The 25,574-nt window shown below is 49.3% G+C and overlaps 1 protein-coding gene across 2 annotated transcripts in view; it reads left to right on the top strand.

Annotated features, from left to right (window-relative positions):
* Positions 1-2,537: 2,537 nt before the first annotated feature.
* The window catches only part of HK2 (hexokinase 2), a 76,942-nt gene continuing 53,905 nt past the window's right edge, over positions 2,538-25,574 (top strand). The window contains exons 1-2 of one of the 2 annotated variants that reach the window (XR_014839583.1): positions 2,538-3,032; positions 25,258-25,420. Coding sequence is in view for 1 of the 2 variants with exons in the window: in NM_001122987.1 (NP_001116459.1) it covers positions 2,970-3,032; positions 25,258-25,420 (226 nt within the window). In the remaining variant the exon portion in view is untranslated. 2 annotated transcript variants of the gene reach the window in all.

Raw genomic sequence — 25,574 nt, 5'->3', positions numbered from 1 at the left:
TGGGGAACTACTTGAGACAAACCGGTCAGCAGAAGTTCTTCTGAGGTGATATTTTGGTTGAGTCTTGGTAAGAAGGAAGAGGCAGCTGGATACAGAACTGGAGAAGAACATTTTGGAAAGAAGAAAAAGGAAGAGGAAAGGCCCTCAGGTGGGAAAGAGTATGACATTTTTGAGGAAAACATACTAGCTTGAGCTCCAAGCCGTATATTGGGGGAAGTGTGTGTGGGATGGCGTGAAGAGAGAGGCAGCGGCCGTATTATATACAGACTGAATGGTGATTGTCAGGAGTTTGAATTTTACTCCAAGACAGGAAATGGCTTGGAGCCAGGAAGAGATGAATGGTTTACATTATACTCAGGTCACTTTGGCTCCGTGACTATAAGGGGTCAGGTGGAGGGAGGGGTGAATGGAAGCAGGGGCAAAGTAGGACAATGTGACTCTGGCTGAGTTGTTGGTGGCTTGGCCAAGAGGTGTTCAAGGACACAGAGCGAAGAGATCAGTTATAGGATCTGCTTTATGGGTCAAATTGACTGATTGCTGATAGACTGATTGGATTAAGGTGAGTGTCAGGAAGGACTCAAAGATGATTCAGGGTGGATGGTGATGCAATTTGCTGAGACAACTGGGAAAGGAATAGATTTGGGAAGAAAAGTTGAGTTCAGCTTTGGGCATCCTGAGTGTGAGATGCTTGTCACTTCAGCAGGAGATGACACATGGTAGCTGGAGAGATAAGTCTGGAGCTCCGGAGAGGTCCTCACTGTAGAATTACCTTGTCAGTCATCAGGGTGTAAATGATATAACAGTCATGGGGCTGGCAGGGAACACTGGGGAGAGAGTGTAACTAGATCAGAGAAGAGGGTGAAGGACAGCCTAGAATACACCCACATTTACCAGCAGGGAAAGCAGGGGCTGAAGAGCCGAGGAAGTGAGGTTAGAGGGAAACTAGGAGGGTAGAGCTTCCCTGGCTCAGAAGAGGAAGGTGTGTCTGGATGAGGGATTTGGTCAACTGTGCCCAACATCCCTGAGAGGGTCAATAAGACAAGGGTGTAAAATAGATAGGAACACAGGATTTGGCAATATGAAGGCTTTTTTTTTTTTTTTTTTACTTTTTAGGACTGCACATGCAGCATATGGAAGTTCCCAGGCAAAGGGTCAAATTGGAGCTATGGCTGGGCTGCCAGCCTACACCACAGCCACAGCCATGTAGGATCAGAGCCCGGTCTGTGACCTATACCACAGCTCATGGCAATACTGGATCCCTGACCCACTGAGCGAGGCCAGGGAATGAACCTGAATCCTCATGGATACTAGTTGGGTTCATAATCCACTGAACCACAAAAACTCCCTGTTTTTGTTTTTTCTGTTTGTATATTCTTATTTTCCAGCAATGAAATTTAATGCTTGTGTGTTATTGTTATTATCATTATCAATATGTTGCTGGTAGCACCCCACTGCTTATGACAGGAGAAATGCCTCAGCAGAACACTGCGAACCCTCATTTTCCCTCCCAGTGACCTTTCCAACTCCAGGCTTGCTATTCTTCACAAGCACCTGCAGGCTGCAGTCACTCTTGCAGCTTCCAACAGATATAAAAGCCTGGTGCTAGGTATTAGCTGTGGCTGGGGCTTCTACTCTTCTCAGCATCCCACCTTACACGTGTCCAGGATTGTTCAGGTTACACCCTTAATCACCACGCATCAGTCCCACAGCTGCAAAGTTCTTTTCCCGCTTTCTACTTCCCTGGCTCTTAAAGTTGCACACCACGCATCAGTCCCACAGCTGCAAAGTTCTTTTCCCGCTTTCTACTTCCCTGGCTCTTAAAGTTGCAGGATAGGATAATAAGGAAAACAATAGGGCCTCAAGGAGGGACATGGGTTCCTTCCCTTATCTGCCATTCATTAACTGTGTGACCTTAGGCAAGTCTCTTAACAGCTCTGTGCCTCATTTTCCTCATCTGTAAAAGGAGGTTTGTAAAACCCACACCCATTCAGTTTTGTGATGCCTGGCATAAAATAAGCAGTAGCTGTGGCGGCTTATTTTGCATCAGCGTTGAGCCACAGTAGGTGAGAACTAAAACGTTTCAGAAATGTGACCCAGTAGCGGGAAGGCCCCTCACATGACCCCGAGATGCCAGACGGTGTCTCTCTCCCCGCCCAGGGCGTGTGCAAGTCCGGTGACCCGTCTTTCCAGTCTCCACACTCTGGGTCTGTGATCATGCGCCCCCCCACCCAGAGCTGAGCCTGACGCGGCGGTGGCTCAGGCGCCTTTCCGCCCCAGCCTCTTGCCACGGACCACACGTCTCAACCACGCCGCCTGGCCCCGCCCCCAGCCCCGGGCGCGCCCCTCCAGCTTGCCGGCTCGGGTATCGGAGAGGCCGCGCCCGCGGGCCCTGCGCTCTGACTGGCTGTGCCGCCGCGGTGGGCGGCCCGTGGGCGCACACACCCTCCCGGCACAGCCAATGGGCGTGCGCGCGTCACTGACTGGGCGGCCCCAGAGCCGGCAACCCCTCAATAAGCCACATTGTTGCACGAAACTCCAGAGCAAGAGTCCCGGGCCTCAGCTACCACCGCTGTGTCACTAAGCCGTGTACATCAGCGGGCGACAGCAGCGCGCGTGTGAGCCGGAGAAGTAGCATCACCCTAGTGGAGCCCCGCTGCGGTCCTTCTCAAGTTGAGCCTTAGTGATCCTGTGGCTGAAGTTAGTACCTTAGCAGTGGGGTATCCCAACACGTCGCCGGGAGAAATTCTCGGTCTCCTTCCAGCCGTTGTGACTACCAAAGCCTGTTTTTAGAGACCTGAAGACCTCCAGCCGGGCGCGCCACCGTGTGCCTTTTTTGTGTGCCTCCCGGACTCACTGCTCCCGGACGCGCCGCCTAGCCCTGGTATAAAGCGGTCAGACCGCGCCGCTCTCATCCTTTACACGCGCACCAGCCTCAATTTCCCAATTCCGCGCCGTCTGGCCACAGCAGGATGATTGCCTCGCATCTGCTCGCCTACTTCTTTACAGAGCTCAACCATGACCAAGTGCAGAAGGTAAGCAAACACGGGCAGGGGCGGCTGGCTCGTCTCCGACCACGTTGCTTTGTCCCCAGGCCTCTTTCCGGGGTCCCGGCCCGCTGGGACTCTCCTAGACCTTGCGGGGACCCGCTTCTTCCCCATTCCGGGCCGCAGACGCGGAAAAAATCAGGGCGGTGGGGAAACTCCTGAGCTGGAGCCACGTCCGCTAGGCACGGGCAGGCGTGTGCCCGCGTGCAAGGCGGCTCTCGCTCTCTGCCACCCAGCGCGCGCTCGAGCTTTTTTTTTTTTTTTTTTTTTTTTTTCCTGGAGGGGCGGGCCACCCGGCACGTAGTCCTAGACTGCTGGGCCCACGTGGGAGGAGCCCCTCTTTCGCAGCCTGAGTTCCGGCGAGAGCACGTGGAGAGAATCCTGGAGGGAGGAGGGGAAGGCACAGCTGCGCGGGGCTGTCCCGGTTCCTCCCGCGCAAAAGGAGTTTGGGGGACCTACGATTTCCCCAGCGTTCCTCAGGGCCTTGCGGAGGTGGGCTTGGGGAGAAGACGACAGAGGAAAAAGCTGGGAAAGGGGCAGAGGAACTCCACTCGTCGCACCCCTTTCCCGGAACTGAGGCGCCCGGAACTGAGGCTCCTCAAGGGGCATCTCTCCCCTTCTACCCCCATTCCCCGCGCCCCGCAGCTCCTCGCTCTGCTCCGCTTCACCTTGAGTCTCCGCCACCTCCCAGGCCCGCTTCCAAATGGGGGGCAGCCTTTGGATGTTACTTCTGCGGTTCCTAAAAGTTTCTCCGAGAGGACCAACCCCCCGAAACTTTGCCGCCTTCTTGGAAATTTTTGTCGTTTTCCCGTCGGAGGCCCGGACCTGTCTGCCTTCTCCCCTCCCAGTAGCCCCCCACGCCCGAGCTCTCGCTCAGGCCAAGTCTTTTACGTAAGACAAAGCCTCTGGCCCTGCCGGAGAGGCTCGCTTTCCGTGCCTCCGGGTATGGAGTGGGGGGTGGGGTTAGGCCCGGCCCCAGGCGCTCTCTGGGGAGAATTGAGTTCCTGAAACGCTCGGGATTTCAGGATTGGCCCCTGGCCCTGGCTGGGTCTCTGCTAGGACTTGAGAAGAGGGGATGGGTTTGGACAGGGGCGAACGGTGTCCTGATCTGTGAGTCAATGTCGGAGCGTTGCTCAATTACATACTTGGAATTTCTGTGTCTTCGTAGGAACACATTTTTGGTAAAATGTTTTGACGTTATCTTTCTGTGGGGCGACCTGTTCATACTCCCATTCCGGGGAACCTGAGAGCAAAGAGAGGATGGTGGGTTGCTATCAAGGAATTTTCAGAGCCATGACAGATGAACCCCCCAAATAAAGCATGACTTTACCTAGTCTCAGACTGGAGCGGAAGGTGGCTGGTTTAGTTGAGTTTTACTCTGTTTATACTTGGCTGTTACTAACTCATTCCTGGGACGCTGCTGTGCGTCAGTTTATTTCAGTTATTTAAGAGCGTGTCTGCCAGCCGGAAGGACCTTGGAAGCTTCTTCGGGCTTCTTTGCCCAAGAAGTGACTTAACCCTTGTGGAAGACTCATTTCTTGGCAAATACTAGAATACAAAGCTAGGGGATCATTAGTCCTGGGGAGGTCTTTTCAGTTGGCTGAATGTTGCCCCAGGACTTTTAAATTTACTCACCATCTCCCCACCCTAATCCAGACGAAGGAACCTAGAGCCACAAATTTAACCTCCCTTAAATCAGAGGTTGGAGGCTAGGACCAGAACTGTGCAGTTATACCGCCTGCCTGGTCTGGAATGGGAGAGGTCATCTCTTTAGCCTCACATTGGGAAGAGAGTTTTGTGGTTTATTAACCACAGGACCCTGAGCAAGTCATTTTGCTTTGGACCGCCAATTTCTTTTTGTGAACAGCGATCTTCTCCATTTTAGGGATTGTGATGATTAAGCTGTGATGATTAAGCACCGTGAAAACGTCTTTTTTATAGGCTTCTCTGTGCTTGCAGCTACCTTTCAGCCTGTGACAATGTCTCGGGACACTTGGGTGTATTTCCCCTAAACTACCAATGGAGGCAGAATTGAGTCAGGCCTTAACTCAGCAGGTGTCAGCACCTAGGACTTAGCCTCTCAGTTTAGGTGAGCAAAGCTGTTGGGTTCCAGCTGCAACTAGGAAGTAGGAAGAGAATGAGAGAGACTAGTTGGAAGCATCTTTTAAGGTTGCTGCCCAAAGGAAGAATTAGGAGCAGAAGATGCTTTAGTTTAATTTTAGATCCTTTTGAAAAGGCCTTGATTTGGACTTGTCTGAAATCCCCATCATTTTGTAGTCTGAGGCAAGGAAAGCTTAGGTTCACCTGCCCCAAACTCGAAGAATCACTTGTCTCCTGATAGACAAGCCCAGTGTTTTGAGCCATTAGGAGGAGAGTAAGGTTATTTTCTCACTTTGGCTGATTGGCATTTTGAAACTCAAGAGCAAACACATATAGCATATACTGTGTACTGGTAGTTTTAAGCTCTTTGCACATTAGTTCATTAACACTCGCAACAACACCGTGAAGCAGATACTGATAAGGAAGTGACTTCCTTATCACAGAGTGACTCGTCAAGGTCACTAGCTTTTTTCCTAAGAGCTCGGAAGTGAAGCCATGCAGGTGGGCTCCAGAGGTCCATGCTCTTGGCCATACTCCCTGCCTCTGGGACCTTTACTGGACTATATCTTGGCCGGTGTCTGTGTTGGTTCTTGGATGCTGGCAGCATCCTCACCCAGCATGTCCAGAAATGCAACAGGCTATCGGCTTTTTTTTTTTTTTTTTTTTTGCTTTTGCTTTTTACGGCCTTACCTGCGGCATATGGAGGTTCCCAGGCAAAGGGTCCAATAGGAGCTACAGCTGCTGGCCTACGCCACGGCCACAGCAACGCAGGATCCAAGACGCGTCTGCGACCTGCACCATAGCTCACGGCAACGCCCAATCCTTAAACCCACCGAGATCGAGGCCAGGGATCGAACTGCAACCTCATGGTTCCTGGTCGGATTTGTTTCTCTCGTTTGACAGGAACTCCAGCTGGCTATCCTCTTGGTTATATTAGTAGCACCGGTACCCTCTGAGTGTTCTGGCTGGGAGCCCTGGATCCATTTCACTGACTCTCCAATTGCTCCACCTTTGTCCACTGGTCTCTGGGTTACTTCAGAGGCCTCCTAGTGTTTCTTCCCTGTCTGTTTCTGGAGCCAGACTGGATCATTTCAGAAGCCTTTTAAGACTGAGTACTATCTCTTAAAATATGACACAAATGAACTTATTTGCGAAACAGAAACAGACGCAGAAAACAAATTTAGGTTACCAGAGGGGAAAGGGGATGGAGAGGAGTAAATTAGGCGTTTGGGATTAGGAGATGCAAACTACCATATATAAAATTTAGATAAACAACAAGTTTCTACTGTATAGCACGGTGAACTATATTCAGTGTCCAGTAGTAAACCGTAAGGGATAAGGACATGTTCATATATGTATAACTGAGTCACTTTGCTTTACATCGAAACCAACACAACACTATAAAATAACTACACTTAAAAAAAAGACTCCATTTTTTTTTTTTTTTTTTTTTTTGCCATTTCTTGGGCCGCTCCCACAGCATATGGAGGTTCCCAGGCTAAGGGTCTAATTAAGAGCCGAAGCCGCCAGCCTATGCCAGAGCCACAGCAACTCAGGATCCAAGCCTCGTCTGCAACCTACACCACAGCTCACGGCAACGCCAGATTGTTAACCCACTGAGCAAGGGCAGGGATCAAACCCACAACCTCATGGTTCCTAGTCGGATTCGTTAACCACTGCTCCACGACGGGAACTCCAAGACTCCATGTTGATTGCCCCCGACTCCCCCCAACCTCAGCCTCATCTCTATCTTCATTCCCCCAAAGACTTGAATCATCCTTCCTGTGAATGTGACACCTGTTTACACAACTGCTTTTGCCCCAGTGTATCCTTCCTTCATACACTGGAGCTGGGAGTTTCCGGGCAGGTGGAATCCTAGCTGTTCACTTTTATAGGCAATTCGTGGCCACTGGAGAGGTGCTCCGCAAGTGCAAGGATGAAGGAGGAGACCTTCCTGGAAAAAGAAGTTGAGCAAGGGCTGCAGGAAGTGGAGGAGGGTGAGAGGCAGCTGAGGGGAGTGCTGGTACTGGGCTGGAGGATGGGTGGGTGGATGGGTGGACCCTTGGAGGGAAGACAGCTCTTCTTTATCTTGGCCTGAGGCTGATCCTGAGGGGAAAGGGGTGGGGGAGAGGGAGAGAAAGGGTGTTTCCAGTGCTCCCGCAATCAAGGGTGTTTGGAGAGTTTGAGGATTCTTTTTTCTTTTTTTTGGCCTTGCCTGTGGCATTCGGAAGTTCCCAGGCCAGGGATAGAACCTGTGCCGCAGATCCCTAACCCACTGAGCCACGAGGGAACTCCAAGAGAATTCTTTTTATTAATTGAGGTATAATTAATACACAATGTAGGATTTTTGTCTCTTAGGAATGAGAATCAGGATTAACCTTAGAAGGGAAATGAAAAGTATACACAGCTTCCTTCAGCCATTAACCGGATTGCTTTAACACGCATTGACTGGTGACATACAGTCTTGGAGGACAGGTAGCTCACTTGGGCTCTTTGCTATATGAGTGAGGGGTAGCCCGTGAGACGGGGGTGGGGGGAAGAATATCTTGGAAGCAGAAAGATTCAATGGAGCCCCCAGGAGATATGAGTTTAATGCTTTTTGAGAACCTACTGTGGGTACAAGACCCCTCTGGATACCTAGATACAGATGTGGGCAATTGAAACTGTTATCTTTCTGTTGTCTGGTGAGATAAAGCTCCAGGAATAGATACTTTACAACCAGTAAAGGGTGGTGTCTAGTCTGGTTGTGGCAGTCATTCCCATGGCGTAGGGAGTTTAGGACCTCAAGGGAATCTTGATTTTTTTTTTTTTTTTGAGCACCTACTACGTGCCATTAATCTTCAGATAGGGGATGCAAGTATGGGAGTATACTACTGATTAAAACCTTAATGGGAATTCCCATTGTGGCTCAGCGGGTTACAAACCTGACTTGCATCCTTGAGGATGCGGGTTTGATCCCTGGCCTTGCTCAGTGGGTTAAGGATCCGGCATTGTCATGAGCTGTACTGTAGGTCGCAGATGAGGCTAAGATCTGGAATGGCTGTGGCTGTGGCCAGCAGGCAGCTGTAGCTCTGATTCGACCCCTAGCCTGGGAACTTCTATATGCCATGGGTGTGGCCCTAAAAAAAACCAAAAAACCCAAACAGACAAAACCTTAATAACATTATTTTGGGCTGAGTTAACTGACATTGACAGGTACAGGTTGCCTTGTAAACTGTAACCTGATACTGAGTATCCTGATACTAAGTCCCTTTCCTTTTCCAGACAATTGATGCTAGCAGGAGTATTTTGTAGTTTTGCTAGTTGCCCATTTGTTTTGTATTGTTGACCTTCTATTTCAGAGAGCACTGAGAAGCATTTTTTCTTTACCCCTGAATAAATTAAAAGTCTGAGACTCCTCAGACAAAGCCAACTTTTTTTTTTTTTTTTTTTTTTTTGTTACCATCACTAGCACCTTGTGGAGTTTGAGGGCGGTTCAGGGCCCTTTTCCTGGGGGACTCAAAACACAAACCACAACAGTTTTCTCAAAATGTGGCAGCCAGAATAAGGAGATCTGATGTATTGAAAGAACTCAGGAACCCCAGATAACTGGCTTCCTTTGTTCAGGTACTTCCGGTTTAAAAGATGAATCCTGAGAACTGGTTCCTCATTATCATTGTGGAGTTTTGAAGTCAGCAAGTTTGGTTTGTTTTCCAGTCCTCTGTGTTGTCTGTTTTTGCCTTTCCAAAGCAGTTGGGGTGGAGGGGGGGCAGATCCAATCAGAGTTCATTGGCCATGGCTTATCATCCGCCCCATAGATTTCAGGTGGCGGTTTCTGCTTACTTCTAAAGCAGTTCTCTTAACATCAGTGATATTGACATTTGGGTTGCATTTTTTTGTTGTTGTTTTTGTTTGGGGTTTTTGGGGCCGCACCCATGGCCTATAGAAGTTCTCAGGCCAGGGGTGGAATCAGAGCTGTAGCTGCCAGCCTACATATGCCACAGCAACTTGGGGTCGATCCTTAACCCAATGAATGAGGCCAGGGAGTGAACCTGCCTCCTCATAGATACTAGTCAGTTTCAGTACCGCTGAGCCATGATGGGAACGTTGACATTTGGGGCTGGATAATTTTTTGTGAGGGACTATCCCAGTCTATCAGAAAGAGTAAGAGTTTTTATCCTACCCCGATTTATAGGGGCAAAGCCTGTGGGGTGTTTGTTTTGTTTTAAACTACTCCTTTAGGGAATAGTTTTCAACTAGTAGAGATTTTGTCTCCCAGGTGGACTTTGGTGATGTCTGGAGACATTTTTGGTTCTCACAGGCAGGTGGATGAAGATGTGTTTTTGCATCTAGTAAGTAGAGGCAAAGGATGATGCTAAACATCCTACAATATCCAGGACAGCCCCCCCATCCTCCCCAAAAAGACGTTTCTGACCCATAAATCTATAGGTTGAGAAAGTGCATCAGAAAAACAACCCCCAGTGTTTCAGGGCATCACTAATGTTCATACAGCTACTTAGCAGTAGCTGCAACTAGGACCACAGTTCTTAGCTCTGTGTGCTATGTCATGGGATAGTCATGGTGGGAAGTAGCCTTTGACGAAAGATGAATTTAAGGTGACATCTGCAGACCACAGTAGTTAGCAGATGTCCACGACCCCTGGCTGAAGTGTGGGTTACCTGAGTTACTGTTTCTCTTTCTTCAATCAGAAAAATGTGGGCAAGCACCCCAGGAAGCCAGGGGTGGGGGGAGAAGTTTGCTCAGCCATCCCCCAGGAGAATCTCAGCCTGGCTGTTGTTTGGCTTCCCCCTGGAGCCCAGGCATCTACCAGGCTTCTGAGCAAGGCAGGCGTGTGAGCTGGTGGAATTACTATGGCTGTTGATACCCACTGTGGGACAGTCCAGCAGTCACTGGGAGAGGCTGTGTGGTGAGATATAGAGCCAGGCTTCCTGGACTTGGATCCTGGCTCATCACAAACCTGTTCCGTGAACACGGTCCAGTTATTTAACCTCGCTAGCCTGTTTCTTCCTCTTATAAAAAACACGGTCCAGTTATTTAACCTCGCTAGCCTGTTTCTTCCTCTTATAAAATGAAGAGTAGATAACACTTTGAGAGAGGGTCCTTGTGAGGATTAAGAGGGAGTGAGGAGTTCCTGTTGTGGCTCAGCGGTAACGAACCCGAGTAGTTATCTGTGAGGATGCCGGTTCATTCCCTGGCCTCACTCAGAGGGTTAAGGATGCGGCGTTGCCATGAGCGGTGGTCTAGGTTGCAGACACAGCTCAGATCCCTTGTGGCTGTGGTGGAGGCCGGGAGGTGGCTGTAGCTCTGATTTGACCCCTAGCCTGGGAACTTCCATGTGCCGCCAGTGTGGTCTCCAAAGAAAGCAAAATAAAAAAATAAAGAGGGAGTGAATATATGGGAAGCTCTTAGTGCTGTGCCTGACACTTAGTCAACACTTTACGGGTCAAATATTAGGTACACAGAGAAAGACGCACTCTCGACTGCACTGCTGTCCCTCTGGATGGGAGCCAAAGAGGTCTTGCTTTTTCTCCCGGAGGGCTTTTAGGGCACATGGTTCTGGTCTATCTATACTCTCTGTCTGCTGTCAGCTTAGAGCAGAGGACAGGGAAGGCGAGAAGGATGGACAATTCCTAAAGCTGAGACATGAGGCAGTGTCCTCATTTCCCTCTTCACCTCTTCCTGGACAGCAGAGACCCAACCTTGAACTTTCCCTCTGACTTGCTTTCCTTCTGGTCCTCTGGAAGGTAGCCTCCCCCCAGGGCTGGGGTGGTGATGGGGTCTCTGGGATGCCTCGGCTATTTTGGTGCCCCTCAGGTTGAGGCATCCTCCTTAGGAAGTCATGAGAGACACTGGGAGAAGGGCTGAACCAATAATCACAGCATTCATTCAGCCCCTCTCCCTACTGAAGCCTAGCGCCCTCCCCCTCTCTTTGCCTCCCCTGGAGGGCAGGATCGCATTGCTCCAGGGCAGTTGCTAAGGCCACTTGTGCTGCAGTTGGTCAATGAGATGCCTGCTCCCACTTCCTCACATCTGCTTCAGACTCTGGCTTCCCACTGGGGAGACCACTTGAGCTGCCCTGTGCTGCTGAGTCATAGGACTGGGTCATGGGAGGTTTCAGTCCACCTGAACCCCCAAGAGTCAGTGAAGTGGACAATCATTCCCACATTTTTGTTTGGCACATTGGATGGAGAGTCCTTGGCCATTTGGGTCTTAGCAGAACTCTTTGGCCCGAATATACAGACTTTGGATTGGGCAGTGTGGCCCCTTCTGAAACTGGGGTGCCCAGGGTTCTTGACAAAGCCAGAGAGACCCTCTGTGTGGAACCTACACTCAACTCCCCCCATTCCTTGTCCAGCCTTGGGAGTCTTGGCCTTGTTCCCCTGGGAGCAGGAGCTAGGCCATCTTGTTTTCCCTGAAGTGCCATGCTTTTTGCACCTTTGTCCTTAGCATTTCCTTGATGTCCCTTCCTTGGAGGGGCCTTATCTTGGAGTCAACAGAGAGAGTGAGTTAGGCCCGAGAACCTGGCTCTGGGAGCCCTCTGCCCCCACCCACCCGCCCCTGCCCTGGAGGCCTGAAGACGGTCTAGGTTCTTAGAGGGCCTTATTCCCATGCTTTGCCTTCTGGCATCTCCATTTTGCCTGATAAAGGAATGAAGCCAGCTAGCCACTGGACAGCTCTAACTGAGGGTTAAAGAAGGGAATTTGAAGCTGCCAGTTTTCCTTTTTCTCATTTGAGGGACTTTTTCCTCTTGCTTCCTCCCAAATTTTTCTGTCTCAACTCCTTCCAATGAAGCCTTCCAACCACTTCCCATCAGTTTCCCTTCTCCCTCAATTCCCAAAGGTCTTAAAATAACAAACATGAGCTCCACCTGCTAAGCACCCGGCTCTAGGGATGCTCCTGCACCTCTGGCCATCCTCACGCAGCCCTCCAGGCATTACTTTACTATTACCTGTTAATTCATGTGAAGACATTAAGGCACAGAAAGGGATAGAAGCTTGCTGAAGGGCAAGCCAGAACTCAAACCCAGGCAGTCTGATTCCAGAGCCCAGGCCCTTGGCTCCATGGGGCTTCCTGGGACAACTGGAGATGGCTTCCTGTCTCTCACCTTCATGGGGTTATAATTTTTCAATTTTTTTTTTTTTTGGTCTTTTTGCCTTTTCTGGGGCCGCTCCCGTGGCATATGGAGGTTCTCAGGCTAGGGGTCTAATCGGAGCGGTAGCCTCCAGCCTACACCACAGCCACAGCAACTCGGGATCCGAGCTGTGTCTGCGACCTACACCACAGCTCACGGCAATGCCGATCCTTAACCCACTGAGTGAGGCCAGGGATTGAACCCGCAACCTCATGTTTCCTAGTCGGATTTGTTAACCACTGAACCACAACGGGAGCTCCTCACCTTCATGGGGTTATGTATGAGTCAGGAATCAGTTGGGAAGGGACTTTTGAGATGATTCATTTTACAGTTGAGGAAACCAGGTGCCTTGTACTGAGGGACCAACCAGGAACCCTCTTTCTCAATCCCCATCCTTCCTGTTTCCTTTGGCACCATTAGTACAGCAGGAGCTCTTCTCATCATTCAGAGGTGGGCTCCCCAAGAACCGCAAGCGGAGTTTGCTTTGTAGCCTGTATCTAAGGCGACCCTATAATTACTGCCTTAACTGGGCCACCTTTGTCGTCCCCCCTTTAGCCGCGCCCATGACATGCGGAAGTTCCTGGGCCAGGAATCGATCCTGCGTCACAGCAGCAACCCAAGCTGTAGCAGTGACAATGCTGGATCCTTAACCTGCTGGGCCACAAGAGAACTCCAAACTGGGGCCACTTTGGGGAATAAAAAGGGGAGCTATTAACAGTTCTGCTGCTACTACACTGTAAACTGAGATTATCCTGTCAAACTGGGATGTATGGTTGTCCTGCTTTTGGTGTGAGTCTGGGGTGAGTGGGGCCAACTGGGAAGCTTTGGGGCTGGATATGGTCCAGAGGGATTTGGGTCAGGTGGGTGGACAGCTGGCAGCAGACAGGAATGGGGAGTTTAGATATGTCTGTGGGCTGAGAGGCTCAGGGGCAGAGTCTGTCCAGGGGAGGCAGAGTTTGACCCCTAGGGGACTGGGGCACTGGCCAGGGCAGCCAGGTAGCTGGAGAGGAAACTATGGGGCTGCACGATCAGACCCAGGCTTGAAGAACGGGGTCAGGCTCTGGGCTCCTGGGCAGCTGCAGTCACCCGAGTTACTCTCCTGCACTCCCATCCCCCCTTGGTGTCACCACGACACTTATGTCTTGAGCACCTGCTGTATCGCAGTACCGAGATGGCTCTGGCATCACAAATCAACTTGGGAAAAAGGAGTCAGCGCCTTTCATCCTCTGAGACCAGTGAGGGCCAGAGGCACAGGTGTCACAAGCGTGTTGGCATACCTGGCTGAGAATTTGGGAGAAGGTATTTGGGGGAGAGACCGCTTGTACTGGGCCCTGAAGGGCAAGTGGGAGTTTGTGAGGTCAGATGAGGAGAACATTCTAGGTATGGGGTCAACACATACACAGACCTCTAACATTTTCAAGACGGAAACTCCTCAAAAGTGTATCGATATTGGAGTTCCCGTCATGGCGCGGTGGTTAACGAATCTGACTAGGAACCATGAGGTTGCGGGTTCCATCCCTGGCCTTGCTCAGTGGGTTAAGGATCCAGGGTTGCTGTGAGCTGTGATGTAGGTCACAGACTCTGCTCGGATCCTGCGTTGCTGTGGTTGTGGTGCAGGCTGGTGGCTACAGCTCTGATTAGACCCTTAGCCTGGGAACCTCCATATGCTACAGGAAGCGGCCCTAGAAAAGTCAAAAAGACAAAAAAAAAAGTGTATTAATGTATGTGATCTGTGTGAAAGAAATTGCTTACTTTCTGTCCTTACTACCTTCAGTTTGTACTTACTCATTGGCGTCTTTGCCTCCCACCTAGAGACTGAGAACCTTGCAGGTGCGCTGTATCCCCGTGTCCTCTGCGCCAGCCCTGGCACACTCCTTGTGATGCTCCATCGACATGTGTAGGTGAATGAACTGTTCCAGAGTCAGGGACCACGGGGACATATTATTCCTTTGCACTGCTGCCCCAGTTTGAGGACAGGAGGGTCCCAGGACAGGCGTCCCACATGCCCATCTCCTGGACCCCTGGCAGGTGCTACTGCCTGAGCGCAGTCTGGCTGTTACTTGATGCAGCTGAGAGCAGGAACTGGAAGAACAGGAAAGCCAGTGACTCAGGATGGTGCAACAGGATCCTGGGGGAGGGGCCTGGGAGCCTCCTGGGTCAGCCCCGCAGTCACCCTGCTGCTCCAGGCAGGTGAGTGCACGATGCTGGGTGCTGCGTCAGCCGGGCTCTCCCAGAGGTGGCGTGGCACCCCGGTGAAAAAAAGGTCTGTCACTTTTGGTTGGCTGTGTTTCAGAGGACAGGGGCCTTAAAAAATCTAGGATCTGCTGTGTCTTGTCCTCCCCAGCTCATCCTTTTTGTTTGTTTGTTTTAAATCATATCAGAAACATCTGGCCCTGGCTTGGCAACTTTACGGGATAAACTTGCTGCTCTTTGTACAGCCTTGGTCCTCCCAGGAGGAGTCTGTGAAGGCTTTATTATTAATGAGGTCACTGACAGCAGCATTTACCTAGCTTTCCCAGGATGGGGCACACCTTTGCCTCAGGTGAGGGCACTCAGCTGCCCACTGGATATTATGGGTCCTGTTAGGGACTTGGCCTATGGTTTGGGGACGCTTCTCCAAGCCTTGGTTTCCTTGTCAGAGACTTGTGGTAAAACCCTGGCAAAGGAACAATGCAAAAATATGAAATTCTTTCGTAACTAAGTTGCAGCCATGTGTCAACACATAGTCACCGGAAGGCTGTGAGTGGTTGCTTTTAAGTTATGGCTTTCCCCTCTGGTTTGACCTCTTTGGTCTTCTGACCATGTGCAGTAGATAGATTAGGGCCTAGTCAGTGCCTTGCCCTTTTCTTCTTCACATATATTTTTTTTCATTTTTTTATTATAGTTGATTTACAATATTCTGTCCATTCCTGCTGTACAGCAAGGTGACCCAGTGATACGTAATATATACATACATTCCTTTTTTCATGTTACCCACCATCATGCTCCATCACAAGTGACTAGATATAGTTCCCCGGGCCAGATAGCAGGATCTCATTGCTTATCCACTCCAAATCCAGTAGTTTGCATCTATTAACCCCACACTCCCAGTCTGTCCCACACCCTCCTCCTTGGCAACCACAAGTCTGTTCTCCATGTCCATAAGTTTGTTTCTTTTCTGTAGATAGGTTCATTTGTGCTGTATATTCCATTCCAGATATAAGTGATCATGATATGGTATTTATCTTTCTGACTCACTTCATTTAGCATGAGAATCTCTAGTTTCATCTATCTTCCTATAGTTTTTTTTTCATTTATAATGATTTTTATTTTTTTCCATTATAGCTGGTTTATAGTGTTCTATCAATTTTCTACTGTATAGCAAGGTGATCTAGTTGCACATACATGTGTACATTCTTTTTTCTCACATTAGCATGCTCCATCATGAGTGACTAGGTATAGTTCCCAGTGCCACACAGCAGAATCTCATTGCTAATATATTCCAAAGGCAATAGTTTGCATGCATTAACCCCAAGCTCCCAATCCATCCCACTCCCTCCCCCTTCCCCCTTGGCAACCACAAGTCTATTCTCCAGGTCCATGATTTTGTCTTTTGGGGGAAGGTTCATTTGTGCCATCTATTAGATTCCAGATATAAGTGATATCATATGGTATTTGTCTTTCTCTTTCTGACTTACTTCAGTTAATATGAGAGTCTCTAGTTCCATCCATGTTGCTGCAAATCTTCCTATAGTTTTACATTGAAGTGTAACATACATAGGGAATGGAAGGCATCAGGTAACCACTGCACGGTGGATCTGCACGGATCTGGTGACAAATTATTCCCAGCAGCAGTAAGTGTGCCGCCTGCTAATTGTGATCACTATCCTGACGTCTACCAGCAGAGATCTGTTTCAGTACATGCTATAATAAGTGGACTCATAGTATGTTCCCCTTTGTGTCTGGCTTCTTTTACCTAACTTTATATTGTGAGATTCATCTATACATGTTCTTGGCATGTGATAGTAGGTGATACACTCTTTTTTTTTTTTTTTTTGGCTTTTTTTAGGGCCACACCGGTGGCATATGGAGGTTCCCAGGCTAGGGGTCTAATTGGAGCTGCAGCTACTGGCCTACACCACAGCCACAGCAACACCGGATCTGAGCCATGTCTGTGACCTACACCACAGCTTATGGCAACGCCAGATCCTTAACCCACTGAGCAAGGCCAGGGATCGAACCTACATCCTCATGGATACCAGTCGGGTTTGTTAACCGCTGAGCCACGGTGGGAACTCCTTAGGTGGTGCATTCTTACGGCTGTATAGTACCATGCCCTGCCCCTCCATCCCTGCTTTGACTATAGCTGAATTGAAACAGATGAGACTGGTCAAAGCCCTTCACTTCAAGGTATGGTCTTTCCTAAATTTCGTTCTAGGAGGCTAGAATGGAGCTTTGGAATCTTTGGAATATGTGTATATACCTGATTGTATCTTTAGGACAAAAACAAGTGTTAGGAAAGCTGAAATTCAATTAGCTGGTCTACCTGTGTCTAGAAGAAGCTAACCATTAGGAATTAGCTAGTGTTCGTCCAACACCTTCTAGAGAGAAGGTTCTAGACACTAATCAGTAGTACCCAAAGACTGGAGAAAGAGGTACAACAGTGCAACAGCGCCTCAGGGTGTCCCTGTGTCCTTGGTCCTGATTGTACTTATGGAGCTGCATAAGTAGAATCCAATTCCATCACTTGGAATTCTTATCCAATTCCATCACTAGAATTCACCCTTCTATACTGGGAGGGTGTGTCCTGTAGGAATGGCCGATTTATTTTCTTCTACCTACTGAAAGAATTAGCTGATACGGTTCAGTTTTCACTGAGAACATTTCTAAAATAAGAGTCATGGAACTACAAGTAGGGATGATTATCAAAAAAACTTAGTTCATAGAAGTTCAGTACAGAGCCCTGAGCTTCCTAATAGCCAAGGCAAAAAGGACAGCTCTCTTTGAGGCAGTTGTTGTGAATGAAATTGACATGGCCTATAGCAGGAAGCACAGTGACTCTGGGCAGCCAGACTTTCTCCTGACTCTAAACCCAGCAGAGAAATTGACTGGTCAGGGAACAGCACAGCAACTTTATACAGTGGGGTGAGTGTTATGATTCTTCCTTCTGCATCGATCCCTTGCTTATAGGTGATAGGATTAGATCATACCAATATGAAGGCTTATCAGTAGGGAGCTAATGCAATGTAGTGAGGTGAGTAGCTTTTTTGTCCTCAAGTTCATAACCTCCTTCCAGCATCTTGGGCTTGCCCACACCTTTTCAGCCTTTTCACATGAGCTCCCTCTTGTCTCCAGGTCAACATACACCCACTGACATAAGTATGTGCTTATGATATGTGTTGGATAAGTATGCGCTTAGCCTAGAAGCAGTGTCCCCTGAATGCTGGTCTCACGGGCTCCTCATTCATACCTGTGACACAGCTCCCCATGGGCTCTTGTTGCACTGTACGTGCCTATCTTATTTTGCTAAGACCCCTCCCTCCATTCATTTCAGAGACATTGATTGAGTCTATAATGAGCTGAGTTCTGTGCTATCCTGCAAGGTTCCAGAGAACAGGAATCTTGATTTCTTCTTTTTTTTTTTTTTTTTTAATTTCTTAAAAAATAAATATTAAAAAAAATCGTGCGTGTATATACGTATGTATGTATGCATATATAATACATACATATATACACATAGTTGACCTTTGAACAATATGGATTTGAACTGTACAAGTCCACTTATGTGCAGATTTTTTTGATAAATGTGTGCTATAGTACCACATTCCTGCATGATCCATGGTTGGTTGAATCTGTAGATGTGGAACTGTGTATAAGGAGTGCCAACTGTGCAGATTTTCCACGGCTTGGGGGTGGGTGCCCCACCCCCCCATTGTTTGAGGGTCAATTGTATATATATTTAAAGTATACAATTTGATGGTGTTAAGTACATTCACGTTGTTGTACCATTATCACCACTCTGCATCTCCACAGTTGATTGCTTTTAAATTGTGTTCCTGTGCACTGGAGTGCTTTGCCTGTAACTGGTTTTCCACAGAGGCTGAGAGAAGCTGGGGGTCACAGCAGCGGTCAGGGATTCGGGGTTTGAATGATAAGAATCATACAGATTCATGTTGAAATGTAAGGTGTCTTCTCCACTTTCTTTTGAGACTCCTTAAGGTTTAGGATTTGTAGCACTTTAGATAAGAAACGGTCAAAGTTGACATGCTGCTCTATTTTGGATAGAAATAGTTTGATTAGGACCATTTTCCCACTGCAACCAAATAGGGTCCAATTTCATTGAAACTGGCCTGCAAGATGATGTAGGCCCTTGGGGACCCTTAGAGGTAGGGTTGTCATTTATTGTTTCGGACAGTAGAGTAAGGGATCTGGGTGATCCAGAGTCTAGTTTCAACCACGTGACCTTGGTCAAGGCTGTGGATTTGACCTCAGTTTCTCTGAGGTCCCTTTCCAGCTTTCACCTCCAAACCTTTCCTTTCTGGGCTTCCTCATACCTGACTGGGGCTGTGTCTGCCACACCCGAGCCCACTCACTGTAAACTCTGAAGTGGAGCCTCTATGAGGGTGCTCTCTTTCCTCTTCCATTCCTTGCATCATTGCTGTGACATAATTTCCCTTCCTTGGGCACTTCAGGAGATGAGCTTTCCATTTGGAGTGTTCCCTTATTTCAGAAAGAGTATGGGGTTGGGAGTTCCCTGGTGGCCTAGGGGTTAAGAATCTGACGCGGTCACTGCTGTGGACTGGGTTTGATTCCTGGCCCAGAAACCTCCACATGCCATGGGCACAGCCAAAAAAAAGAGAGTGGATTTGCCATTGTGGACCAGCAGGTTAAGAACCCAACTAGTATCCTTGAGGATGTGGGTTCGATCTCTGGCCTTGAGCAATGGGTTAAGGATCTAGTGTTGGCACAAGCTGCATTCTAGGTCACAGATGGGCTTGGATCTGGTGTTGCTGTGGCTATGGTGCAGGGCAGCAGCTGAAGCTCCGATTCAACCCCTGGCCTGGAAATTTCCACATGCCACATGTGTGGCCCTAAAAAGAAAAAAGAAAAGATCGTGGAGTTAATTTTGTCAAAACAACAGTTGGTGTACCTGACACACAGAGTGAGGCTGAAGCTTTGGACTTTGGAGCCGAGAAACATTTTTGCAAGGGCCATGCAAGGAGAGTGGGTAGCTTGAGCTCAAAAGACCCAGCGGTTTGGGGAAGAGTTTTTACAGGCAACATTTGGGGTGAGGGCTGCAGGGTATGACTTCTGATTGGTTGGTGATGAGGTCACAGGGTGGTGCTCCAGGAATCTTGTGCTCAGCCTCCTGAAGTCACCATTCTCCCCCTGGGTGGGGCCTGAGTTCTTGCAGAAGAACTCAAAGATATTGTTACATACATTTCCTTGAGAGGAAGCCAGGACCCTACTTTATCGCTACATTATTGTTTGTTTGCTTTTTTTTTTTTTTTCTTTTGTCTTTTTGCCATTTCTAGGGCTGTACCCGCGGCACATGGAGGTACCCAGGCTAGGGGTCTAATTGGAGCTGTAGCAGCTGGCCTACACCAGAGCCACAGCAACATGGGATCCGAGCCGCGTCTGCGACCTACACCACAGCTCATGGCAACGCCGGATCCCTAACCCGCTGAACAAGGCCAGGGATCGAACCCGCAACCTCATGGTTCCTAGTCGGATTCGTTAACTCCTAGTCGGAGTTCCACTGGGAACTCCGCTGCACTATTGTTTCTTGACTGCCTTCCCTTTGTTTCTTCATCCCCTCCCTTCCCTAAGTAGTACCTGCTCTGCTCGAATCAGCTCTTTAGAACTCTGGAAGGACTAAGGGGCTGAAGCCTTTTCTTCTTGCAAACATGGACGGGAGACACAGAAAGGCTTTTGTACCTGGGAAGGCCCCCCGGCGTCCTGCCTGTTTTCGATTTCTCTGTAGAACTTCTCCTACCTCTGCCACAATTCTGTAGACGAGGCAAGCGAGGACTGGCGTGCCAGGGGAAGGAAGACATTGACCAAAATGGCCCAATGAGGAATTCTAGTCCTTGCAAGATGGCTAAATAGATGTGTCTAAAACGACTGTCCTTCTCTCTTTCCTGCACACCCTGGCCTCTGGGTACGCAGGTGGACTTCTCTCACCTGAGCCAGGCTCTGCTTCTGGCCTACCTCTGTGTCCCCAGCCTGGAATGTGCCCTCCTTTCCTTCTTTATTTTGTTTTTTGTTTTTTTTGTTTTTTTTTTTTTTTTGCTATTTCTTGGGCCGCTCCCGCGGCATATGGAGGTTCCCAGGCTAGGGGTCCAATCGGAGCTGTAGCTGCCAGCCTACGCCAGAGCCACAGCAACGCGGGATCCGATCCGCGTCTGCAACCTACACCACAGCTCACGGCAACGCCGGATCGTTAAGCCACTGAGCAAGGGCAGGGACTGAACCCGCAACCTCATGGTTCCTAGTCGGATTCGTTAACCACTGCGCCACGACGGGAACTCCCCCTTCTTTATTTTGGATAGAGATTTAAAGAGAAAGTAGTCCAGGGTACTGGGACACAGCCCACCACAGGAAGAAAAGGCACGTTGGGGGGACACGGTTCTGGTTTTGTGAACCCTGAACGTGACTATGTAGGGTTGAGAAGGGTCCTTGATCCCCTGAGGGTGCCACTTGGCAGAGAGGAATCTGTGAGAAAAAACAGGAAAAGGGGTAGAAAGAGACAGACAGACGGCTTTACATTCATTGCCTCATTTATGCTGATGACTCTGTTGTAAGCCCTGCCCTCCCAATTTTATAGGGAGGAAGCTGGGCCTCAGACAGGAGTGACTCATCCAGTGTTACAGACCTGTCAAGGGGCTAGAGCCAGGATCTGTTTTTTCTTTTCTTTTTTTTTTTTTGTCTTTTTTCTTAGGCCGCACCCGTGGCATATGGAGGTTCCCAGGATAGGGGTCTAATCTGAGCTACAGCTGCTGGCCTACACCACAGCCACAGCAACGCAGGATCCAAGCCCTGCCTGCAACCTACACCACAGCTCACGGCAATGCCAGATCCTTAACCCACTGATCAAGGCCAGGGATCGAACCCGCAACCGCATGGTTCCTAGTTGGATGCTTTTCCACTGCTCCATGACGGGAACTCCTGAGCACTGGTTTTTCTAATGTCACAGCACACACTTTACCACTACCAGCTAGGAAAGCAGGCTTGGCCTGAATGATTCTGCTTTGATAATCCAACCACTGAAATCTGTTTCCAACAAGCCCAGGGTTTGACTTCCCAACTCCCAGCATCCAGGATCCACACAGGATTATTTCACACTTAGACTAATGTCTTAAGTCATGGCTTGCAAAGGCTCCAGGGAGAAAGTGGTAAAAATGACCTTAAACAGTTGCCCAGAGCACAGCCCATCGTTATCACATTATTGGATGCCAGAGACCGGCCCAAGGAGTGAGGAAGATGGCTGGAGCACCCAGACAGACTCCACGGTTTCAGGAATTCTCCATGTGTCATTCTAATGTGCAGCCAAGTTCAAGAACTCTTATTCCAAGTGGCAGAACGGAGGCTAGACAGAAGTGATCAGAAAGCAGGTTTATCTGAAATTGAGGAAGAGCTTTCTAACAACCAGAGCTGACCAACAGTAGAAGCTAACCAACTTAGAGAAGTAAGGAACCTATCATGCTTGGAAGCATTCAAAAACCTACGCCTGGAGTTCCTGTCATGGTGCTATGGTTAATGAATCTGACTAGCATCCATGAGGATGCAGGTTCCATCCCTGGCCTCGCTCTGTGGGTTAAGGATCTGGCGTTGCCGTGAGCTGTGGTGTAGGTCGCAGATGTGGCTTGGATCTGGCATTGCTGTGGCTGTGGCGTAGGCCAGTGGCTACAGCTCCAATTAGACTCCTAGCCTTGGAACCTCCATGTGCCATGAGTGTGGCCCTAGAAAAGATGAAGAAGACCAAAAAACAAACAAACAAACAAAACCCCAACAAAACAAAAACCTAGGCCCGATGGCCATTGGAGTGAGAAGGCCAAACTAGACAAACTCAGATGCTGCCTGTGTTCAATGGGATTTCGAACTCTCATTATGCCAAAGGCCTGTGTACATTTGGTATCTCCTAAATGATGTTCTCCCAAGACTTTGGGCCTTGTGCTCCTTCCTCGCTCTGGCTGCACTGTGGCAGGACTCTACCAAGTCCCTTTGCTCCCTTCCCAGTGCAGGGAAAAGGTCTTTGTACAGAGGCTGCTTCCTATTTCTGACTTCTGCTTCCCTTGGCTACCCTTCAGCTAACACAGCAGTGCTGGCCAAGGTGGGGTGGGCCTCAGTGGTGTGTTTAGGAAGCTATAACATTAGGTGATTAATCATCTCTTCCTGAGTGGCCCTAATAAACTCAGGGTGGGTCCGTCACCAAGCTCCAAAGAGAGGACGTTTGGGCCAAGGTGCTCTAGTTGCATTTTGCAGAGCTGTCCCATATCCTTTCTCTTAATCTCATCTGATGGAGAAGAAATCAGAGCCCTCAGGTCATTGGAGAAATTGCAGGGCAGAGAGTACCCCCCACACTAAGAGGGTCCAAGGGACCGGTGAGGGCGGTGATCCTAAGGGCTTGGCTTGAGAGCCAGCCACCCCTCAGTTTGAATCCTAGCTCTGCCCCTCACCGCCCAGGGACCTGTAAAACTGGGGTAGCGAAGTTTTACAAAAGAACAATGGAAATCAAGTCAGGAAACTCATAGGATGGTGTCCAGCAGGTAAGAAATGCTTGGTAAATATTTAGCTGCCATAACTCACCATCATCATCATTTCCTCTACCACTGAACACTGAAAGATGGTTATAATCTCTTGGGTACAGGGCAACGAGGCTTGAGTAAAGGCTGGCTGTTCAACTTGGTAGGTTCTTTGAGAGTGAAGGATGAGGAGCATTGACTGGATCTCCAACAGGCATTATAGCAGCTTCAGCATCAGAGTTAAATTAATGGCCACTGTATCACTGTGGCCACCCTACCTTTGCTCTTTTGTGCACATGACCTCACACTCCAGGAAGTGACAGTGCGGCTTCTTCGCAAGGCAGTGCAGGCTCTCCATTCCCATGAGGAAATTCTCTGGCTTCCTTTGCAACACCTGGAACCATCTACGGAGGTGGGGCTGGGTGGCAGCATAGCTTCTGGCTCTTTCCTCTCTTTGGGAAAGCAATAATGTGGGCGCTCCAATTTTATCATGTGTCAAACTCATGATAAGGTCCAGAGATACATCTGCTGCTCTCTGACCTGCTAGGGTAGCCCTGTGGGCCATGCCCTCTGCTGTCTGCCCTTCATATCTGTGTGCTGGGGTGATGGGAAGAGAAGATGGCCATTTCGGGGACATGGCTAGCCTGATGCACTGTAGTGCCATTTGTCCTATCTAGACCCTGCTGTTCGCCAGAGAGGGGCCTCTATCAAGCAGAGTGGACAGGTGGGCAAGGCTCACCTTGCACAGGTGATTGAGGCTGCCCCGTTCATTCCTGGCTTAACCTTTTTTTTGCATCTGTGTGACTTTGAGCCTGTGGCCTTTCCCTCTCGCTAGGATGGAGGAAATCACACTTCCTACCTCTCAGGGCTGTTTAAATTGAGTTAATGGGCATAAAACCATGAGAATAGGTTGCTGAAGGGTTTGTTGTTATTACTGTTGCCTTTCAGGGCATCTCACTTAGACATGCCTTAGCTTTGGCCTCTGGTCTGGTGGCTGAGACTTCCGTGCTTTAGCACTGGGATGTGTAAGCCATAATGTAGTGCTCCTGGGCCAGGTGTCATTGGATCTGGAGCAGGAGGCCTCTGGGGGTGATTCAAATGGTCCTAGGCCCTGAGTCTCCAGATACTTGTCTTCTACCCACTGCACCAATAAGGAGAGATCTTGTCTGAGTCTGTATAGTTTTCCCTCCTGGAAAACCTCAAATGTCTTCGTGGTGGAGGCCAGGCCTCCTCAGGAGCACCCTAGCTCCCCAGTATTGCAGGGAGCCCAGATCAGTGACCCCGCTCAGGGTGGGGGCTGGGAGGCCGAGGCAGACAGTGCGCTCAAGGCAGTTGGGATGCCAGGGGCCTGAAATAAGAAAGCAGAGTGGATGGTTGGAGCCTTCCTGACTTAGACCAGTGGAGTTCACTGTCTTTCATAAAGGCTGGCAGCACAGGGAAATTGAGGAAGTCCTCGTTTCTGCAAATTGAAAACCTGTGGGACAAGCCTGGTTCCTCTGCTGCCCGAGGAGGGTTGGACAAGTGGCCCAGGGCCTTTACACGTCTCCATGCCTGCTCTGTCCTTTCTCATCCCAGGGGAGGATGCCGTCTGTCCATTTTGTTGTATTTTAACCACATGGTGATTATGGAGAGGGGTGGGCTGCGTCGCCACAGGCTCTCCTTTGCCTTTGCTTACAGCTGCTTTCAGCACTATCTCCAGCCCCTGATCTTTCAACTTTTGAGGTCTCAGAAGGATCAACGATTAGCTGTGGTCTGGATATTTGAAATGATCTGTGAAGGGCCAATCTCATCATTCCTTGGAGGCAGAAATAAGCCCGAAGAGAGTGGTGGGTCCCAACCCAACAGGGAATTAGTAATTTTTTTTGTCTTTTTAGGGTCGCACCTGCAGCATACGGAGGTTCCCAGGCTAGGGGTCGAATTGGAGCTGCAGCTGAGGATCTGAGCTGAGGCTGCGACCTCTACCACAGCTCACAGCAACGCCAGATCCTTCACCCACTGAGTGAGGCCAGGGATCGAACCCACCACCTCATGGTTCCTGGTTGGATTCGGTAATGCTGAGCCATGATGGGAACTCCATAGTTTATTCTTTTTAAGACCAAGTTCTGTCATAGATCCTGGTTAAATTGTCTTTAATAATAACCTTCTGAACATAAAAGGTTGTATCCTTTTGAAGAGCTGAGTGATGTTTGATGACATAGCTGCAGGACATAATGCATTTAACGTCCAGGTCGCTTCTTCTCATTTTCTCCTCTTTCAGGTTGACCAGTATCTCTACCACATGCGCCTCTCCGATGAGACCCTTCTGGAGATAGCTAAGCGGTTCCGCAAGGAGATGGAGAAAGGGCTTGGAGCTACCACCCACCCCACTGCTTCAGTAAAAATGCTGCCCACCTTTGTGAGGTCTACTCCGGATGGGACAGGTGATGCCCCAGGGGGTGGCTCTGGGGGCTCCACGGTGGGCGGGAGACATGGGTGACTTCAGGGGAAGTTCTTTGCTTTCAAGCCTCTGAAGCCACTCCTGGCTAATTGGAGCACGTGGGGCTTGGAAGGAAAGTCTGTGGGGCGGGATAGCGG

The sequence above is a fragment of the Sus scrofa genome, chromosome 3, assembly GCF_054392235.1.
Source record: "Sus scrofa isolate SSC_HxYL_T2T_F1_AM1 chromosome 3, Sscrofa_HxYL_maternal_Yorkshire_Landrace_v2.0, whole genome shotgun sequence".
Classification (NCBI taxonomy): domain Eukaryota; kingdom Metazoa; phylum Chordata; class Mammalia; order Artiodactyla; family Suidae; genus Sus; species Sus scrofa.
The sequence above is the reverse complement of the archived record's forward strand: the minus strand, read 5'-3'. Positions and strand labels throughout refer to the sequence as shown.